This window comes from Ostrea edulis, chromosome 3 (genome assembly GCF_947568905.1).
Source record: "Ostrea edulis chromosome 3, xbOstEdul1.1, whole genome shotgun sequence".
Lineage (NCBI taxonomy): Eukaryota > Metazoa > Mollusca > Bivalvia > Ostreida > Ostreidae > Ostrea > Ostrea edulis.
The window spans coordinates 8071057-8091350 of record NC_079166.1 but is presented as its reverse complement, the minus strand read 5'-3'; the positions used below and the strand labels follow the sequence as shown (position 1 = coordinate 8091350).

Below are 20294 nucleotides of genomic sequence, written 5' to 3'. Positions count from 1 at the left end.
TGTACAAAAATTGTAATGAAATTGAGTCTACTTAGATTACATAATTCACATAGTGTATATAAATATTTTTTTTATTGACTTCAATTGTAAGAGAAAAGGGAACTGTTTGTTTTGAATATTTTTCTTTAAAAATTTCAAATATTTCCGTGTCATGATCACTGATGTCTGTCAAATGTATTGAATTTAATATAGTGATGGAAAAATATTAACACATCATGGACTGACAAGCTGCAGGTCAAAATATCAAGATTCTTAAAATACCATGAATACCAGTACTTGCATCTTCGGTTTAAACAGTCTGTTAGAATTACCATGGGCACAAGTTGTGCTCCATTATTAGCTCAACTGTTTTTGTAAACTTATGAGCCAGAATTTATTCAAAAGTTTTTACATGAGAATAAAAAATCTCTTGATGTGATCTTCAGCTTGATATTTAAATATATTGACAATATTTTATCTATTAACAACTCTCATTTTCATTCATTCAATTTGATACATCACAATGAACTAAAAAAAAAAGACATCTCAGAGATTTCCATATCTGTTTCATATTTGGAATTGAACAGCAAAATAACATCACAACTTTATGACAAACGAGATGACTTTAGCTTCTCCATTGTTAACTTCCCATATTTGTGTAGCAATAATCCATTATCCCCTGCATATGGTGTTTATGTCTCTCCACTGATTCAATACGTTGGAGCATGCTCTGTGTATGATCAGTTTTTAAATCAAGGTAGGCTAATAACAAATAAGTTGATGTTACAGGGGTTTCAACAATCTCAACTGTGTCATTCAAAGTCAGCATTTCACAAATTCTAGGTTGTTATGATATGATCTGATTTGCCAATACAAGCTTTGAAGTTTCACTGGATCAAATGCTGTCTGACTTGTTTCATACCAATTGTTAGGCCGTTCTTTACACACTGAATTTGACTTGGGATTACTCTGTTAATCTGATCAGGATATAGGACTCACGGTGGGTGTGACTGATGAACAGGGGATGTTCACTCTTCTTAGGCAGTTGATCCCACCTCTGGTGTGTCCAGGGGTCCGTGTCTGCCCTTCTCTTAATCTTGTATTCTTTGTTGGATTTGTGAGATTGATCACCATTCGTTATCCTCACTTTTTCATGTGTTAAGTGATAATCATATGTTGATGTTTGTAGGGAGAAGAAAAACCAGCATCCAGGGCTGAGGAGAGGCCAGCTAGCAGACCACAGGGGTGAGGAAGTGTTCATTTCTTATGTTACATTAATCTTTACAATCTCTTAAATGAAAGATAAAAAGTAAAACCAGTTTAACCAAAATTTATTGTAGTCAATGTTATGAGTACAAGATGTGCAGGCACTTTACAGCACCCGGAGTTCATTTTTAAGATCTCTGTGTTTTAATTGCACAGAAATTTGGATTATACACATATACAGGGTGCAGATCAGACAGGTTTCACTCTACCTATACAATGTAAATCAGCTTGTGGTTACTTGACAGTGTTCCAGCACTAAACCTCGGAGTATTCCAGAAGGATGATCACATTATCTCCAAACCCATTGAATTGATGGATTATCCGGATACAGGACGGTCTGGCATTTCCACGATAAGGTACAATAATGTAGGAACCCCATTGCATATATACATATTGTTAAAAATGTATCCAAAGTCCAAGTATTGTGTCATTCGAATAATTTCAGATGGAAATCAAAACCTTTACAACTGAAAAGCATTTATTCATTTAATTACATGTATTTATTAGAACTATGTTAAAACTTTATAGATTTGAAAATAAGGGATGTGGTCAGTTACATGTACATTTTTGAACACTATGCTTCAACAAAAAGCTGGATTGATAAAGTTTAGACAACATATATTCATACTGAAGACAATCTATCTTGTTGCTCCATGTACATTATAGCTATTAAATTTGTATAATACATTACTTTTGAAAATTGGATTTTGATGCATCATTATGTTTTTTTTAATATTCTGCTTCTGGTGCAAATGTACCACTATCTCTTTGACATAACTTTATGAAGGGGATCATTTTTCTCTCTCTTTCTTTCTCCCTCTCTCTTTCCTCCCTTCCTTACCTTTTTCTTCCCTCTCCCGCCCCCACTCCTTTCTCCCACCCCCACTCCTCTCTCCCACACCCACTCCTCTCTCCCACCCCCGCTCCGCTTTCTCATCCCCGCTCCCTTCTCCCACCCCCGCTCCCCTCTCTCACCCCCGCTCCCCTCTCCCACCCCTGGTCCTCTCTCTCACCCCCGCTCCTCTCTCACCCCCGCTCCTCTCTCACCCCCACTCCTCTCTCCCACATCCACTCCTCTCTCTCACCCCGCTCCCCTCTCCCACCCCCGCTCCCCTCTCCCATCCCCGCTCTCACCCCCGCTCCCCTCTCCTACCCCTGCTTCCCTCTCTCACTCCCGCTCCTCTCTCCCACCTCCACTCCTCTCTCACCCCCACTCCCCTCTCTCACCCCCGCTCCACTCCCCTCTCTCACCTCTCCCACCCCCGCTTCCCTCTCTCGTTCCTGCTTCTCTCTCCCACATCCACTCCTCTCTCACCCCCACTCCCCTCTCTATATTCTATATATGATAGACCTTCTTGGATTCTAATGTTCTATATATGATAGACCTTTGTGGATATTTATGTTCTATATTTGATAGACCTTTGTGGATATTTATGTTCTATATTTGATATTCTATATTTGATAGACCTTTGTGGATATTTATGTTCTATATTTGATAGACCTTTGTGGATATTTATGTTCTATATTTGATAGACCTTTGTGGATATTTATGTTCTATATTTGATAGACCTTTGTGGATATTTATGTTCTATATTTGATAGACCTTTGTGGATATGTATGTTCTATATATGATAGACCTTTGTTGATTCTAATGTTCTGTATATTATAGTTTTTATTCTACCATTATCAGGTATATGTGTATATATGTCTTGTACCATTTGGTTTTTGATGCATCACTACCAGATCTATCTTTAAATTTCGTCATTTTTATGGTGTTGATGAATTATTACGAGGTATATGTCTTTGACATGTGGATGATTATAATATATACCAGCATGTTTTTACAGTTGGGGGACACCTTGTTCATCAGCAAGGGGTAACATGGACAGACCCTCCAGCAGGACAGCCAGTAAGGTATATCCGTACAGTTCACTCCATTAATACCACATTATTAGTGATAATACCACGTACAGGTCATGGGTACCCCTTACATTAGGAGCCTGTGGATATTTTACACAAACCAGAATTTGCACTAGCACATGTACAGATATTATGAAACATGTATTGATTTATCATTATGATTATGATTTTTGATATCGAACTTTGTTTTCCAACCACAGAGCAGCAAAAATGTCCGACCAGATAGCGTCCCAGGCCTTTACTTTGGATACACAGATGATAACAAACAGAAAGTGAAAGTACAGAAAGAGAAACAGGTAAGGTATACGTCCCACGAATGCCTCGTGGACAGTCCATTGTTGAATATAACTCATATATAATCAGATAAACATTTCATGTAATTAATTGTTTGACGATAAACACTTTTTGATTCTTTTGAAGATGATGTTTATGTAGACAGATAGGGTTTAATTTTGTACCATGTTTTGTAAAAGACTTACGTTGGGAAAAACTTGTTATTGTTAATTTGTATAACGAGAAGCTATGAACATAATTTTCCTAATCTGATTCAATGAATTTTCCTCTACAAGTTACATATATATGATTATTATGTGTATTTATATGCATGTACATTAGTACTTTGACAGTAAGTTCTACACTCAGAGTACATGAATATAATTAATTCATGGTAATATCATGAAGTGGATTTGACTCTTTGTGACTGAAAAAAACCCTAAATAACTAAATGAATAGAATGGATTACGTTTACAACAAAGCAGTATTTAATTAAATGATTGTAGGCCAGTACAGTTACACTATAAATCTATAAATGGTAACAATGTGTAAATTCAAATCTTTTTCTTTTGAAATCGATCTGTGAGTTAAGCTTGCAAATTTGAGATGTTACATTGTATATATTTTTTCAGCCTACTGCCTGGGACAAGGACCCATGTCCTGAAGATTTACAACCTCCATCCGATCGGTACAAAGACATGTACCAGCAGTATACTGATGACATGAAACAGTCCTACAGGACAAAAAACCATCCTGTCACTGAGGTTAGTATCCAGTCCTACAGAACAAAAAACCATCCTGTCACCGAGGTTAGTAACAGTCCTACAGAACAAAAAACTATCCTGCCACCGAGGTTAGTAACAATCCTACAGAACAAAAAACCATCCTGTCACCGAGGTTAGTAACAATCCTACAGAACAAAAAACTATCCTGTCACCGAGGTTAGTAACCAATCCTACAGGACAAAAAACCATCCTGTCACCGAGGTTAGTAACAATCCTACAGGACAAAAAACCATCCTGTCACCGAGGTTAGTAACAGTCCTACAGAACAAAAAACCATCCTGTCACCGAGGTTAGTAACAATCCTACAGAACAAAAAACCATCCTGTCACCGAGGTTAGTAACTAATCCTACAGGACAAAAAACCATCCTGTCACCGAGGTTAGTAACAATCCTACAGAACAAAAAACCATCCTGTCACCGAGGTTAGTATCCAGTCCTACAGAACAAAAAACCATCCTGTCACCGAGGTTAGTAACAATCCTACAGAACAAAAAACCATCCTGTCACCGAGGTTAGTATCCAATCCTACAGAACAAAAAACCATCCTGTCACCGAGGGTAGTATCCAGTTGTATAGGATAGTAACGATCCCGTTATTGAGGCTAGCATCTAGACCTGTCAGACAAAAATACATCCTGTCACCAATCCATGCAGTCATACTTGAGAAAAAAATTCCTGTGAACCTGTCGCAGAAGTTTTCACTTTGATATGCATAGTCTGTGCCTGCAGGTATGTTAGACCTGTAGTTACAAACTTATATGTATTACTCAAACTCCACAACAATTAACATATCATCCCCTAGTCTGCATCTATCTTAATGCACAGACTATGCATATCAAAGTGAAAACTGTAAATATGAAAGTAAAGCTTAAATCTTTAATTGATTGCAATAGAAAATATCATTTTCAAATCTGGCTAACAATTTGAAAGCTTAGTATTTTATTACTGAAAGTATTGTATCAATGAAATGACAAACAATCACTCAAAATGTGGTAAGCAATGTTACAACTTTAAACCAACACATCATGAATATCATAATAAAGTTTATCAAATTTTAAGATAGACCCTCGCTATGTGAATCCTTGCATTTTTCAAAGTTTATTCACAGCCTCTCAACTTCAAGATACTGAGGTTTTACTGTACATATTTCATCAGAAATCCACATATAAACTACGTTGCCCACATATATACTATGTCACCCACATATAGACTATTTTTGCCCACATATACAAGGGCCCAATAAGTTGAAAACAGTGAATAGAGAACCAGCTAATGAAAGATAGAAAGTATTAAAAGATATAATACGCTTTGGCTATCATACAGTGTAGATGCTAGACGTAAATTTCTTTGATAGGCAGATGTACATAGAGAGATGGAAGCTGTGAAGAAATCCCGGCAAAAAACTTACGGAGAAATTCGAGATGAAGTGGAAAGAGAGAGTGCGAGGTATGAAGAGCCCGAAGACATTCTGGACAAGAGGTGGACGCAGAAAAAATCATACTCCACACAACAAATGATGAAAATCATGGATGCTGTAAGAGTGATCATTGAACCTGCATGTATTACCTGAAATATTGCATGCATTGTTGAATCTGATGACACAGAATTTGAATTATGGATTGGAATTAAAATTGTGGGAGTTTCAAAATTCAGATATTGATGTCATACATGTACATCACGGCAAATGCTAAAACTCGTTGTCAATGTACATATTGTAAATGAAAAGATAAAATTCGATTTGATTTCAATTATACAAATTGCTATTGATACATTCTCTTTTTTCTAAATATTGAAAATTGTTAATTTGTAATAAATTTGAATCCGGTTTGATAGAATTCATGCATTTATCAGACTGTGGTGTTTTGTAGGAAGAATTAATGGAATTTAACAAGCAACAAAAACTGATAGAAACTGTGATGGTTGATCAGCTCTCAAGGTAACTGTACACAGAAACTTAATATTCTGTTTGTTTGTTTACATGTCTGTGCTTTGATATTGAAGTTGTTAAGGTCTCGACAATGTTGAGGTAACTCTACCCTCTTGTGACTTTACCTTAGTGTGGGTACAAACTTGAAAAACTATTAATTTCCACTTAATGTGGTTTTAAAAACTGGTTACAATGTCAAAATGTTAATGTTAACAATTTAAAAAAAGTACTATTTGTGTTTTAGAAATATAAATTAATTGTGGATTTCAGGAAAATCATTGCATAATAGATATACAGTAGAGAAAATGCCGCCACATGAGTTATTGCCCTTGAGAATATTTTTTAATATAGATTATTTATAGAAAATATAAACTTTTACAATATCAAACAGTTTACTAGATTTTCATTTTATCCAGTGAATAAAATTTCTACAAAGATATATTTCTATCATGTATAACGTTTAATAAAATTAGAGGTTCTGCAAAAAAAAATCTATGTTTCATGAGAATAGAGTTATCTTAGTAATATCTGTACCACACAAGATGGAAACTTCTGTAATTCATCTAAGATTCATTTAGTGTTATTTGTCCCAGAGAGGATATATCACTAATTTGTCAGCATGTATCCTCAAATGAAGCCAAAGTAGAGTCCACATTGTGGGACTTGCAGTTGTATGCTCAGAGATCAAGGTTCAGAAAGAATCCACAACAAGGGCATTGTGTTCAGACAGTTTTCATTTTTCTGCACATTCATATAAATTGTAAATATGATTGCATATTTTTTTTTATATTTCATGGTGTTTTTTCATCATATCCTTCAAGTTATTGTTGGTATCTGGACCTTTTCAGGGCTGTTATAAGTTATTGTTGGTATCTGGACCTTTTCAGGGCTGTTATAAGTTATTGTTGGTATCTGGACCTTTTCAGGGCTGTTATAAGTTATTAGGTCACCTGAATTCATTCAGGTGACCTATTGCTATCTGTTTTTGTCCGTCGTCGTGCGTTGTGCGTTAACATTTGAACATTTTCAGCTTCTTCTCTGAAACCCCTGAACCAATTTCAACCAATTTTGGCATATAGCATCTGTGGGTGGAGGGGAACAAAAATTGTGAAATTCGTGGTCTCTGCCCCCCTGGGGCCTGATGGGTGGGGCAAAAACCATCAAAATGAGTGTAATGTTAAAAAATCTTCTTCTTTACTCCTGGACATCAAGAAGCCAAACTGTGGGCATAATTATAATGAGCGTTGAGCCCTCTACCAAAATTGTTTAAATTCATGGCCCCTGGGGCAGGGGTTCTTGTGTTAGGGTGGGGCTCTATTGGTCATATAGTGAAAATGTAGAAATTCTTTGAAAATCTTCTTCTCTGTCTCTGGGTATTAAGTAGACAAACTAATAGCATGGTAATGATGAGCAAGGATGCCTCTTTAAAAATTATGAAATTCATGGCCCCTGGATCAGAGGTTCTGGTATGTTAGGGTGGGGCTCTATTGGTCATATAGTGAAAATGTAGAAATTCTTTGAAAATCTTCTCTGTCTCTGGGTATTAAGTAGACAAACTAATAGCATGGTAATGATGAGCAAGGATGCCTCTTTAAAAATTGTGAAATTCATGGCCCCTGGATCAGGGGTTCTGGTGCTAGGGTGGGGCTCTATAAGTCATATAGTGAAAATGCATTATTTCTTTGAAAATCTTCTTCTCTGTCCTTGGGTATTAAGTAGACAAACCAATAGCATGATTATGATGAGCAAGGATGCCTCTTTCAAAATTGTGAAATTCATGGCCCCTGGGTCAGGGGTTCTGGTATTAGGGTGGGGTCCTATTGATCATATAGTGAAAATGCATTTTATTTCTTTGAAAATCTTCTCCTCTGCTGCTGGGTATTAAGTAGACAAACTAATAGTATGATAATGATGATCAAGGATGCTTCTTTCAAAACTGAAATTTATGGCCCCTGGGTCAGGGGTTCTGGTGCAAAGGCGGGGCTGATTGATTATATAGTGAAAATGCAATATTTCTTTGAAAATCTTCTGTTTTTGTCCGTCGTCGTGCGTTAACATTTGAACATTTTCAGCTTCTTCTCTGAAACCCCTGAACCAATTTCAACCAATTTTGGCATATAGCATCTGTGGGTGGAGGGGAACAAAAATTGTGAAATTCGTGGTCCCTGCCACCCTGGGGCCTGAGGGGTGGGGCAAAAACCATCAAAATGAGTGTAATTTAAAAAAATCTTCTTCTTTACTCCTGGACATCAAGAAGCCAAACTGTGGGCATAATTATAATGAGCATTGAGCCCTCTACCAAAATTGTTTAAATTCTTGGCCCCTGGGGCAGGGGTTCTTGTGTTAGGGTGGGGCTCTATTGGTCATATAGTGAAAATGTAGAAATTCTTTGAAAATCTTCTTATATTGGTTTTATCTAAGGAGTAAATAACCCTTTTCTTTATGATGTCTCAGACCTAGGTTTTTTAAAAAGGATTATTGATTGAACATAAAAATGACACATGTACTTCATGACCACATAGCTATTCAATGTTTCTTCCATCCAAAAGTAAAATTCTTATATTTAAACACAAACCTAATTCAAACATTGGAAGGTTGTAACATGATACTCAGGTGACCTATAAGGCCCCTGGGCCTCTTGTTGTTGGTATCTGGACCTTTTCAGGGCTGTTATAAGTTATTGTTGGTATCTGGACCTTTTCAGGGCTGTTATAAGTGATCCTGAACAGAATATACGAACACCTGTTACGTATGATTCAAGACGAGCAAGGGGAAGTAACCGATATCTACATGACTCCAGGTGAGAATGACAAATTATTATTGTGACTCTAGTCCAATGGTTGGTTTATAAATAGATAATGTGCAACTTCCAAATAGTCAGAACTGAATAAAAGTAGGAGAAAATTTAGATATTGTGTAGGTTTCATTAATTTTCCTTGTTTTTAAAACTAATTGATCATTGACCTACATGTACAAGTTTGACCAAGCAAAAGGACATAGAGTTGCTATCATTAAATTACATATCAGCGAATTAAACTATTTTTCTTCTTCACAAATTGACACCTTCAACATTCTATGAAACTGTAGTAAATATTTTAAAATTATGATATATATAATTCATGCAGATGAAATACATGTATACATTAAATGGATAGATTAGTTATCATGTAATTGAATGTTTTGTTAATTTCTCACCAGGGTTAGAACCAGTGCCACTGCCACAGAGAATTTATTGTCAAAACGAGTTCGATTTGGTGCTAGAATTCTTACAAGGTATGAGACTCTCTCTTCTTCTCTCTCTCTCTCAATAAACTGTCAGAACTGATCATTTTACTCCTTTCATCTTTGATATATACATTTCGATTACGTAAGGTTTTCTAAAAATAGAAGCTTAAAGGACCCAGTGTCCCACTATTTGCTTATACCAGTCATATATAAAATCTTATCAGTCTGAACAGTAAAATGTACTGTCATCTATTAATAATCCAAAGACATTTTCAATGGTCATAAAGCCTTCAAATTGCTACAATTAAAATACTATACCCATTGTCTGTATTGTCAATAAAATTCAACCTGCTTGATAAAGAGACAAGTAATGAAACAAAATGAAACTCTGAATGCATGTGACACATTTAAGTCCTCTACCTTGTGTATGTCAGTTTCATTTATATCTGTTTTTAGAAATGGACATGATGCACTGAGAGAATTGACTGGTTTTTATTTCCATATAGACAACACACTCACAATATATGAATTCAGACAGTTTGGTAAAAGGTATGGTGTATTTGATTAATTTTATCATGCAGTGCTGTTAATTTAAGTCGTTAGCATTAAGTTCAAATGAAGATCTGCATGAATACACAAAAACTAGAACTACAAAGCAGGTCAGGACAAATCAACATATACCTATATTTATATTTCCGACTGTTTCTCTGGGATAACCCTTTGAAGCTCTAATGTGTTAATTTCCGCACTACTTACAACTGGATGTAAATTTCTCAGTTCATGCAAAATAAAATCAACATGGATTTCAATTTCTATGAGGCAGTGTTTTTAATATGTTGATTTTATATATTTATTTCAAATATAAGAAGTCACCTAGCTTGTTTGGTCTAAGGAGATGATTTTATGTACTGTAACTACAATGGAAAACGTGATAATTTATTTAATTTATATTCAAATAATCAGTTTCCATTGCAGGTAATCACCTCACATACCCTACAAACTAGATCGTGATATTCCTTATTTGACTCATATGTAGCCTCTGTCCTGTCGAGTAGTACTTAAGTGCCTCTCTCTAAGATAGTTTGTACTATTTTGAATTTAGATTTTTAAGCCCCACCCATTTCATTTTATTCTGTTCAACAGAATGCATGTTATATTTTCCAGTGCCAAGGCTTCACCATTTATAAAGAGGGGAAAATATCAGGTACTGACTGGCAGCCGGAGGGGCGAGGCATACTCACTGTTTGATATTTATTCTGTAAGTACTTATTAATTTTTATTTCATTACCATACCTGAAATTACATATTTACGATTATACTTATATACATGTGAAATACTTGAAATAGATTTCATTAAGGAGTATTTTGTTCTATAAATGAGTCACTCAGATGCAAGTCAAAAAACATACTTATTATTCTTAGCTTAGAATACAGTGATGTAAATTTTTAGAAAATAAAGAAATTCAAATAACATTATTTTTACAACTTGGTTCCTGTAAAAATTAATTACACTAAGATTAATTGCACCAAAAACTGTTATAGGGAGCAAACCTGATCATCTCCACAGAAAACCAGCACTCTCTACCGGACTCGATGAAGAAAGTGGACCATGTCTACTTCAGAATAACCGATGTAGATCAGGCAGCCAAACAAGAACTTGTGTACGTAGACAGTCACAATGTTTGTCTCCCTTTGGTTTGATGACCCACGAGGATGGGTGGAAGGGGAGATAATATATTTGGTCTGTCTGTCTGCAACTTTAATCTTGACAATCGTGTTTGAACTATGCAAGATAAGAACTTACTGTATTTGAAAGAAAACATCAGAATTTTAGAGCCTTTGTTTTCAGTAAGATATCACAGTCACAGATATACTCGTGGGGGTATACCACACAATCAATGTGATTCTTTGACTCGCGTGGCTATACCATACAATCAATGTGATTCTGTGATTCTTTGACTCGCGCGGGTGTACCACACAATCAATGTGATTCTTTGACTCGCAGGGTATACCACACAATCAATGTGATTCTTTGACTCGCGGGGGTATACCACACAATCAATGTGATTCTTTGACTCACGCGGGTGTACCACACAATCAATGTGATTCTTTGACTCGCGGGGGTGTACCACACAATCAATGTGATTCTTTGACTCGCGGGGGTATACCACACAATCAATGTGATTCTTTGATTCGCGCGGCTATACCATACAATCAATGTGTTTCTTTGACTCGCGGGGGTATACCACACAATCAATGTGATTATTTGACTCGTGGGGGTATACCACACAATCAATGTGATTCTTTGACTCGCGGGGGTATACCACACAATCAATGTGATTCTTTGACTCACGCGGCTATACCATACAATCAATGTGTTTCTTTGACTCGCGGGGGTATACCACACAATCAATGTGATTCTTTGACTCACTGTGGTATACCATACAATCAAAATGTAATTCTTTGACTCGCGGGAGTGTACCACACAATCAATGTGATTCTTTGAAGGCTATGGGATAATGTTAACAATTTTGTGGTGTTACAATGTTGTATCAACTCTAACTGGGGATTTGGGGGTGTGTTTTAGATACATGTAGAATACACACACACACACACACACACACTTTTGTTATATGAGTAATGTAGATATAATTGTACAGGTATTTGGTGTTGGTCTTCTCATTCAGGACTTGATTTGGTGTTGGTCTTCTCATTCAGGACTTGATTTGGTGTTGGTCTTCTCATTCAGGACTTGATTTGCTGTGAATTCTTTCTATCTTGTTACAAACCTATCTCTGGTGAGTTAAGTAGAGTGAGTGTTTTGTGTACACTGAGAGATATGTAAATACTTTGTAGTGCACATGACATGCCCACCACCTACAGGCAAGGCCTTCAGAAGTCCAGTGACACAGATTTACTGAAAACAGTGGCAATGGTACAAGGTAAAAGATTTCTATTTCATGCTATACAGAGCCCCTGCTGTCACAAAAGCTGTTCTTATAATCCTCAAACGACAACAATTCAATACATATAGTGCCCTGACGACAACAATTCATATAGTGCCCTGACTACAATTCATATAGTGCCCTGACTACAACAATTCTTATAGTGCCCTGACTACAATTCATATAGTGCCCTGAGTACAACAATTCATATAGTGCCCTGACTGCAACAATTCTTATAGTGCCTGAATATTGATGAAACCAGGGTCTTTTTCCATTCAGAACATTGTCAACATTTTTTTTCAGCTGAGGTTCAGGAGAAAATCAAGAGGCGTGGTATAAAGACATACACGGGACTGGGTCGTTACTACAGAGAGAGGGACGAGCGGGGAGACGCTGTAATGTACAGATTCCAGCTGGAGAAAGGGCTGTTCACCTACCACATAGATCTGGACCCGGAGGTAGCGAGGATACTTTTACTTCTGACTGATTCACACACAGAATTGGATATGATGCATTCAGACAATGAATTCTTAAGGAAATAATTTTTTCAACTCGGGGAAACAAATATACAATGATTTTATAGAATAATACATGTATTGTAAATGCAACATATGAAGGAAGTTGTTGAACAAAAGTGTTATCATGATGGAAAACTTTCAAAGTACAACATTGGTATCAGAACAGTTAATGAAAAGGGTACCGGTGTCTGGGTAGCGCAGAGGTAGCGCTCTCGCTTCTCATCATTGCAACCCGAGTTTGATCCCCATGATCGGCAGTGGTTGTATGTGAGAGGGTATGGCGGTCGGCCGCTCGGACACGTGGGTTTCCTCCGGTTACTCCGCTTTCCTCCCACCTAAATGACACCCTAGCGCAAACATCCGTGCATCAAAGGACCCCATTGGAAATAAGCTTTCGAGCTTTCATGGGTTATCCTTGGTATTTATGTATGTATGTTTGTATATATATACCGAATAAACATTTATTTTATTTATTGGGCTCGGTTGGGGTGAAATAAATTCATTGTAGTTGTTGTGTGTTACATATGAATGTTTATTATTGTAGTTACTAGATGCCATATTTGAAGCATTAGATGTTGATGAAAAGGGAGAACTAGATTACAGTTTGTATATGAGGGAAGTCCTGGGTCAGATGAACGAGTACCGCAAGTCAAAGGTCAGAAAGGTGAGTCACCTGTCATTTCTTGGAAATTCAGAACGAAACATGTTACTTACACTGCAGTCTGAAACAGAGTCCTAAGAATGATACTCCGACATTCTGATAGTACAGAATCTTAAGAATGATACTCAGACATTCTGATAGTACAGAATCTTAAGAATGATACTCAGACATTCTGATAGTACAGAGTTATAAGAATGATACTCAGACAATCTGATAGTACAGAGTTATAAGAATGAGACTCGGACATTCTGATAGTACAGAGTTATAAGAATGATACTCAGACATTCTGATAGTACAGAGTTATAAGAATGATACTCAGACATTCTGATAGTACAGAGTTATAAGAATGATACTCAGACAATCTGATAGTACAGAGTTATAAGAATGAGACTCGGACATTCTGATAGTACAGAGTTATAAGAATGATACTCAGACATTCTGATAGTACAGAGTTATAAGAATGAGACTCGGACATTCTGATAGTACAGAGTTATAAGGATGAGACTCAGACATTCTGATAGTACAGAGTTATAAGAATGAGACTCAGACATTCTGATAGTACAGAGTTATAAGGATGAGACTCAGACATTCTGATAGTACAGAGTTTTTATTGGGATGTTTGATTACTAAATGCATCAAGTTGGGAAGGACAAAGATTTTCTTAAAAGTTATGAATTCAGTCTCTTTGATTTAACTTCTCAGACAGATTACACAATATTACATGTATATAATACAATTTCCAAAAGATTTTTCTGTAGATAATCCTACTAATTATGTCTCCCTTCTTCCAGGGGGAGACATATTGTTTTTGTTCTTTCTGTCTGTCCGTCCATCTGTCTGTCTTTCACAAAATCTTGTAAACACTTCTCCTCCTATATGGCTTATCGGATAGACTTGAAACTTTGTAGAATGCTTCATTGGCATTTGTAGATGTGCATATTGTTGGGATGGGAGGATTCAAATATTTTCCTCAAAGTTATAGTGGATCGAAGAGGGGTGGAGGATGTTAAAATAGTTGTGAACACTTCTCCTATATGGCTTATCCGATAAACTTGAAATTTTGTTTAATACTTTAATGCCATTTGCAGATATTCATATTGTAGGGACAGGAGGATCCAATTGTTATCCTTAGTGGATCTGAGAGATGGAGGGTGTAAAATATAGTTTGTGAACACTTCTCCTATATGGCTTATTGGAGTTCATAATATCTATGTTCCTGCTCATGCTTTCTCCTCCATACCATGCAGTACATTAAGGGGAGAAGGTTTAATTTGGAGCACTGCCAATTTGGGGAAATGGGGGGGACATTTTGTTTTTCATAAAAACAATCTCTAGTCACCAGTAAAGTTTAATTCATTCAATCTATGTTGTATCTAGAAAAAAAATGGTGTGACTTATTCTGAAAAGTCTTCAATTTAAGTGAAATTAGATGCAAATTGGGGTAGTTCATTACAAAGATCAACTTACAAGCAGCATTAGATAAAAAGAATTAATTTTTTGATTTACTTCAGGCCTTCAAAAAATTGGACTCCAGTAAAAGTGGTAGAGTGACTGTGACTGACATCAGGAAGTACTTCAACCGGAAATTCCGTCCACCCCCACAAGCAGGTATGGGACTAAGAGGGAGTATAACTCGCTTCTTTCTTTAGATTGGAAGTCATTAATGCAGGTTTAACAGTCACTAACTGAGTTTTACTGACAAGGCTTTATTGGAGCTGGTGAAACAGATGTTTGTGACAGTTAACCCATCCCCAACAACCTCAAATTCATTCTCAATGGGCCACCTGAAAAAATTGTCCGTTTGTCCTCTCCTGACTGATTGACAGAAAGCGGCTCGACTGAAAACTTTTATTGGCCTCCGAGAAATGATTAATTTTTTTCAGCATTCCTGAATCTTCTCAACCCATTGACACCAGTTTTAATTTTAGATCTACGACTACTTGATCATTAAAACTCTTGACTTATATGACAGGGTATTTGATATTGGGGAGGTGTACTGAATCGAAAGGGGGGTCTTAACTAACGTGCTTTGAAACGAATTCAGATTTCTACCCGAATCTTGATATTTTTTCCCATTCTGTCAATGTCTTTAAAGACACAACCCCACAAAAAGCAAAGTTATTATACTAATAAGCTAGATCTTTTGCCTGAAAAATAAGACAAATTTTCAAGATTGAAAAATATCATTCTCACAAATATCGGATTAGTGTACATATGATGTAATTAATGTATATGAACCGGCGATTTCAATACTTGCAATACATTTAAGATTTGTTTTGTTTTAAAATATGAAAGAGTAGATAAAAGAATATATTTTGATATAGTTACAGTTGTACTTTGTCATAATGTAACCATGCGTATGGTTTAAACCAAGAAAGGTTAAAAGCATGCAGTTCTGGATTCTTCTTGCTGAAACAACGCCTTAGGAAATTTAAAATCAACCGGTTGATTAATACTTATTAATTCCTGAATTTATTGAAGAAAAAAAAATTCAATATGTGTGACAAAGGTACAAAAAAATCTCAACTAAATCTCAACTAATTGTTTTAGACAGTGATTTTAATTAATTTTTAGTATTTACCTTTAAATTTGATAGATGTTTATATTACATTGTAATATTTTTCGTAATTTTTTCAATTGACTTACAAGTTTCCAAACATCGATCAACCAATTATTGTTAGACAATGAACAATTTCTAGCAATGAAGCATACTTTATACCTGGCCCCATTTATTGTTTACATCTGTCAGGTACAGGTGCATGTATAGAGGTATACATGTATATGTACATCCCATCTGTGTGTAAACAATAGCTTTCACACTTAGCTGCTCCATTGACAATTTTCTCTGTAGAGAAGTGGACAGGCATAGCCTACGTAGACTACCTGTCCACTTCTCTAAACAGAATACATTGACCACAGATTGTCGCCGTACATTGTACTCGCCTTTCCAATGAAAAGATGTTGCTGTAATGGTTACAAATTTTCTAATTTTGTTCTTATATCTATATTTTTTTGCTAAATTATTGGGGTGGCGACTGCCGCCCCTTTGCTGACGCCCTTGTATAAGACCACATAATGAGAAGTTTCTGGCAGGGTTGGAATTTACATTTTATTTCTCAGACAGTAATGGACAAAATTTTACGTGACAGCCTGGCAATTGGGCTAATTTTTAAAGGCAGCTTTATTAGTAAATTCTTTTGGGTAACATGATAAGCACCACAAAACTAACAATCAGGACAAGCACATTTTGAATAGGACTGGCAACTTTTGAGCAGCCCTGTGATTGGCTTTTGATTTCTTTGAGTTTCCAAACCGACACTAATTCAAAATGGCAGATATGCCAGCAACAACATTGTTTTTTGATTAATTTTGCAAGACTTGAATTAACATTGTTAAAAACATTCTTTAAAAAAAGAATTTTTTTTCAAAAAACCTACATGTTCCTTATTTTAATGCTGGGTTGGGAGAGAGCAAGTAAACAATTTTTTAAAGGTGGCCTTGTATTATGCAAATATCAGTATTTTTGCTGAACATTTTTCGGTTAATTTGTTCATTTTTTAAATTGAAATCTATCAACAAATGTTAATATTAGTTTTGGCTGTTCATCATTCTTCTCTGATGTCACAATGGAAAGCTTTAATGGTGTCTCATCGTGCTCATCAATTTAACTGCCACAAACCTCCATTAATTTACATTTTAAGTTAATCAAAATAAACAATACATATTGACTGTACATTGTATAAGAATTACTACTTACTAATACTTCTCAATTGTAATTAAGACTTGTACATTGTGTAGTATTTTTCATAAATCTTATATATTTTATCATTCAGATTGATCTAGCAAAAATTCGTGCATGAAAAGAAATGGAAACATAAATCATGAATAGATACCAGTCGGGTGTTTTTCTGTCAGATAGAACAGTATCCTGTATATTGGGCTTATGTCAGGTGTGACCGGTCAACAGGGGATGCTTACTCCTCCTAGGCACCTGATCCCACCTCTGGTGTGTCCAGGGGTCTGTGTTTGCCTAACTATCTATTTTGTATTGCTTATAGGAGTTATGCCATTGATCACTGTTTGTTATCTTAACCTTTCATCCTTTAGTTTTGCTATCAATGTGATGGAAATCTTGTATAATATGAATAAATGTCATTCGCAGATTGACAATTTTCTATTTGTTTGTGTTTTTAGAAATACATCTATATTTTTAATGCTTAATTAATCAAGTAAGTATAAGATACATACAAACATATGCAATGTAATTTACATGTATGCAAGGTGAAGATAACAAACAGTGATCAATCTCATAACTCTCATATGAATGATAATATACTGTACATGCATATGATGTATGCTTGCACTGACATAAATGTAATATGTGTTTATGAATGCATTATTTTCTATAGATTTAGACAATAATTGATATAATTTTTTGGCCTCTCTACAGCGGGAGTTACTCCAGATATGAATCCAGTCCAAGCCTTTCTAGAGGCCGTCACTGCATCATCCAGACAGGAGAATGTGTCATTCGTGGAGTTCGAGGAATATTATGAAGGACTAAGCCTCGCTATTGAGGCAGATGAAGATTTTATCAACATTCTTCACAATACATGGAATGTATGAACAAAAATCTAGAAATTCCTTAGAGTTAATGTCAATTCCATATTTTTTTAATCGTCATGGAAGCCAGGTAGTTTCTATATCAATTAAGTCGAAACTATAGAAGACTTTGACGGGTAGATAGACCTGCAAAATTATGTAGATTGAAGAGGAAAACAAAAAATACAACAGCTGAAGTAAACTGAGAAATTACTTATACATGTAGTGATATATAGAATGTTGGATGTTAGGGACCAAGTTTTATAGCTAAATGCTATTTAATTTGACTTTGATTTACTGCTCTTTAAGCAGCAGGACTGAGGAGAGACATATTGTATTGAACGAGGGACATCATGAAAAGACGATTATCCCTTTATAAAACTTTGTCTTTGTTGTGTTGTCATTTACTTCAAGGCTTAAATGTAACAACTTTGTTGTTTGTTGTTGTCGGTTCTTTTTTTTTTTATTTCTGTACAGAATTACGGGTAGTGTCCACACTAGTGGGCCCCCTTCCAGGTATGTGGCTAGCTGCACGCATGGCAGATCTCACCTCAGATCTACATTTTTTCTGGTCTTGAGGGTCGGCAGTAGAGAGCTTCCATTCTCTACGATCTTTCTCCGACAGCTCTCTCCATGAGAGCATTGGCCGACCAACTCTACATCTCCAAGGAACTTGTATGTTTGCACGTTTGACTGCACTGCTGGATCTGACAACGTGGCCATACCAGCTGAGTCTCCTTTCCCTTAAGTTGAGGTCAAGGTCATTGATGCCAAGCCGCCCCAGCAATTCAGTTGAACCTGCAGTGGCCATATCTTCAAGCTTTGATGTTACAGATCTGTCTTTATATCATGGTCCTGTCATTGTGCAGTAGGTGATGAAGATTTGGCTTGGTCAGTGCCCAGGTTTCGCTGGCATGGAGCATAGCGCTTTTTATAGTATGATTTTGACTGCTGAAGAATGAATGATCTTGTCATTGCAATGGTTTTATAGTTAGATTACATTTACAGTGTAGATGTATCCAATCCATGCTTGAGTTCTTTTTTTTTTCTGGAGAAGTTGAAACGACCATAGATGTGTTTGGGAAACACTATGTCCGAGAGTGTTTACAAAGTCCAGTTGTGGCGCATTTGACCTTGACTTTGATGAATAAGTTAATATACAATGTATGTGTCATATTGTGTATTTATTTCTTGTGCATAGCTCTTATCCTTGGACGAATTTGGCTCCACTTTTTTGGCACGCTGTTTTTGGCTATATTTAGCTCTAAAACTTCATAGTTATTTCGGATTTCAAACATTTCGGTTGAGCATCACTGAAGAGACATTATTTGTCGAAATGCGCATCTGGTGCATCAAAATTGGTACCGTATAAGTTTTACATTGTGTATGTGAGATGACGGATGACATTGACCTTCAGTTTTCACATTGCAAAGTATAAAATCTCTATTTGGTAAACCTGTAGTTCAAAAGATATGACTTAGATAAATTTGCAGAAAAACGTACAATGTTAACATATTGTTGTTGAAAAAAAAAAAATAATAATGGTCAGGAATTGAAAGTTTTTGATGAAATGTGAGAAGAGCTATCAGATGATGTACTTGTATATATTTATGAAAGGATTGTGATTCATATATGAAGGTGTTGCAACATGAAATTTTAGATTTTATGACTACATGTTCATGTTCATTGAATGTGGTACCCGTCTTAAGAGATTATTAAGGAGGAATGAAATTGTTACAAATTGTATGCGAATAAAGTTTGAAATGCATTGTTTTTTTCTTTTGAAATTCATTATCTTCCTGTGCCTATTATAGGTATTTCAGAGGATTAAAGCATTAGGCTTACAATCTATAGGTTAATTAGGCTTGCAATCTATAGGTTAATTAGGCTTGCAATCTATAGGTTAATTAGGCTTGCAATATGTAGGTTAATTAGGCTTGCAATTTATAGGTTCATTAGGATGACAATCGATGTGTAGGTTAGTGTGTGGTCAAGCCCTACGGGGTTTTTAATCTTCTCTCTTGATTTTATACTAAACTTGCTATTTATCAATCCATGAGGTAAAGTTTTAAATTTTCAACACTACAATTTTATCATCAATATCCTAAATTTTATTTTTCAGTCCTGACAGTTTTTTAGGGGTGTGTTGTATCTCCCTATTAAAGATAGGTCCCACCCTCTTGTGACCTTATAG

The 20294-nt window shown here is 35.9% G+C and overlaps 1 protein-coding gene across 3 annotated transcripts in view; it reads left to right on the top strand.

Annotated features, from left to right (window-relative positions):
* LOC125674845 (calcyphosin-2-like) overlaps positions 1-19873 on the top strand; it is a 30792-nt gene extending 10919 nt beyond the window's left edge. For all 3 annotated transcript variants that reach the window (XM_048912157.2, XM_048912153.2, XM_056159872.1), the window contains exons 3-19: positions 1169-1224; positions 1491-1601; positions 3093-3159; positions 3366-3461; positions 4071-4202; positions 5577-5756; positions 6091-6158; positions 8854-8949; positions 9348-9422; positions 9831-9923; positions 10539-10632; positions 10917-11035; positions 12231-12316; positions 12623-12777; positions 13382-13501; positions 15010-15106; positions 17949-19873. In XM_048912157.2, the coding sequence (XP_048768114.2) occupies positions 1169-1224; positions 1491-1601; positions 3093-3159; positions 3366-3461; positions 4071-4202; positions 5577-5756; positions 6091-6158; positions 8854-8949; positions 9348-9422; positions 9831-9923; positions 10539-10632; positions 10917-11035; positions 12231-12316; positions 12623-12777; positions 13382-13501; positions 15010-15106; positions 17949-18124 (1821 nt within the window). In that variant the 3' untranslated portion in view covers positions 18125-19873. The remainder of the gene's footprint in view (positions 1-1168; positions 1225-1490; positions 1602-3092; positions 3160-3365; positions 3462-4070; positions 4203-5576; positions 5757-6090; positions 6159-8853; positions 8950-9347; positions 9423-9830; positions 9924-10538; positions 10633-10916; positions 11036-12230; positions 12317-12622; positions 12778-13381; positions 13502-15009; positions 15107-17948) is intronic.
* The last annotated feature ends 421 nt before the right edge of the window (positions 19874-20294 follow it).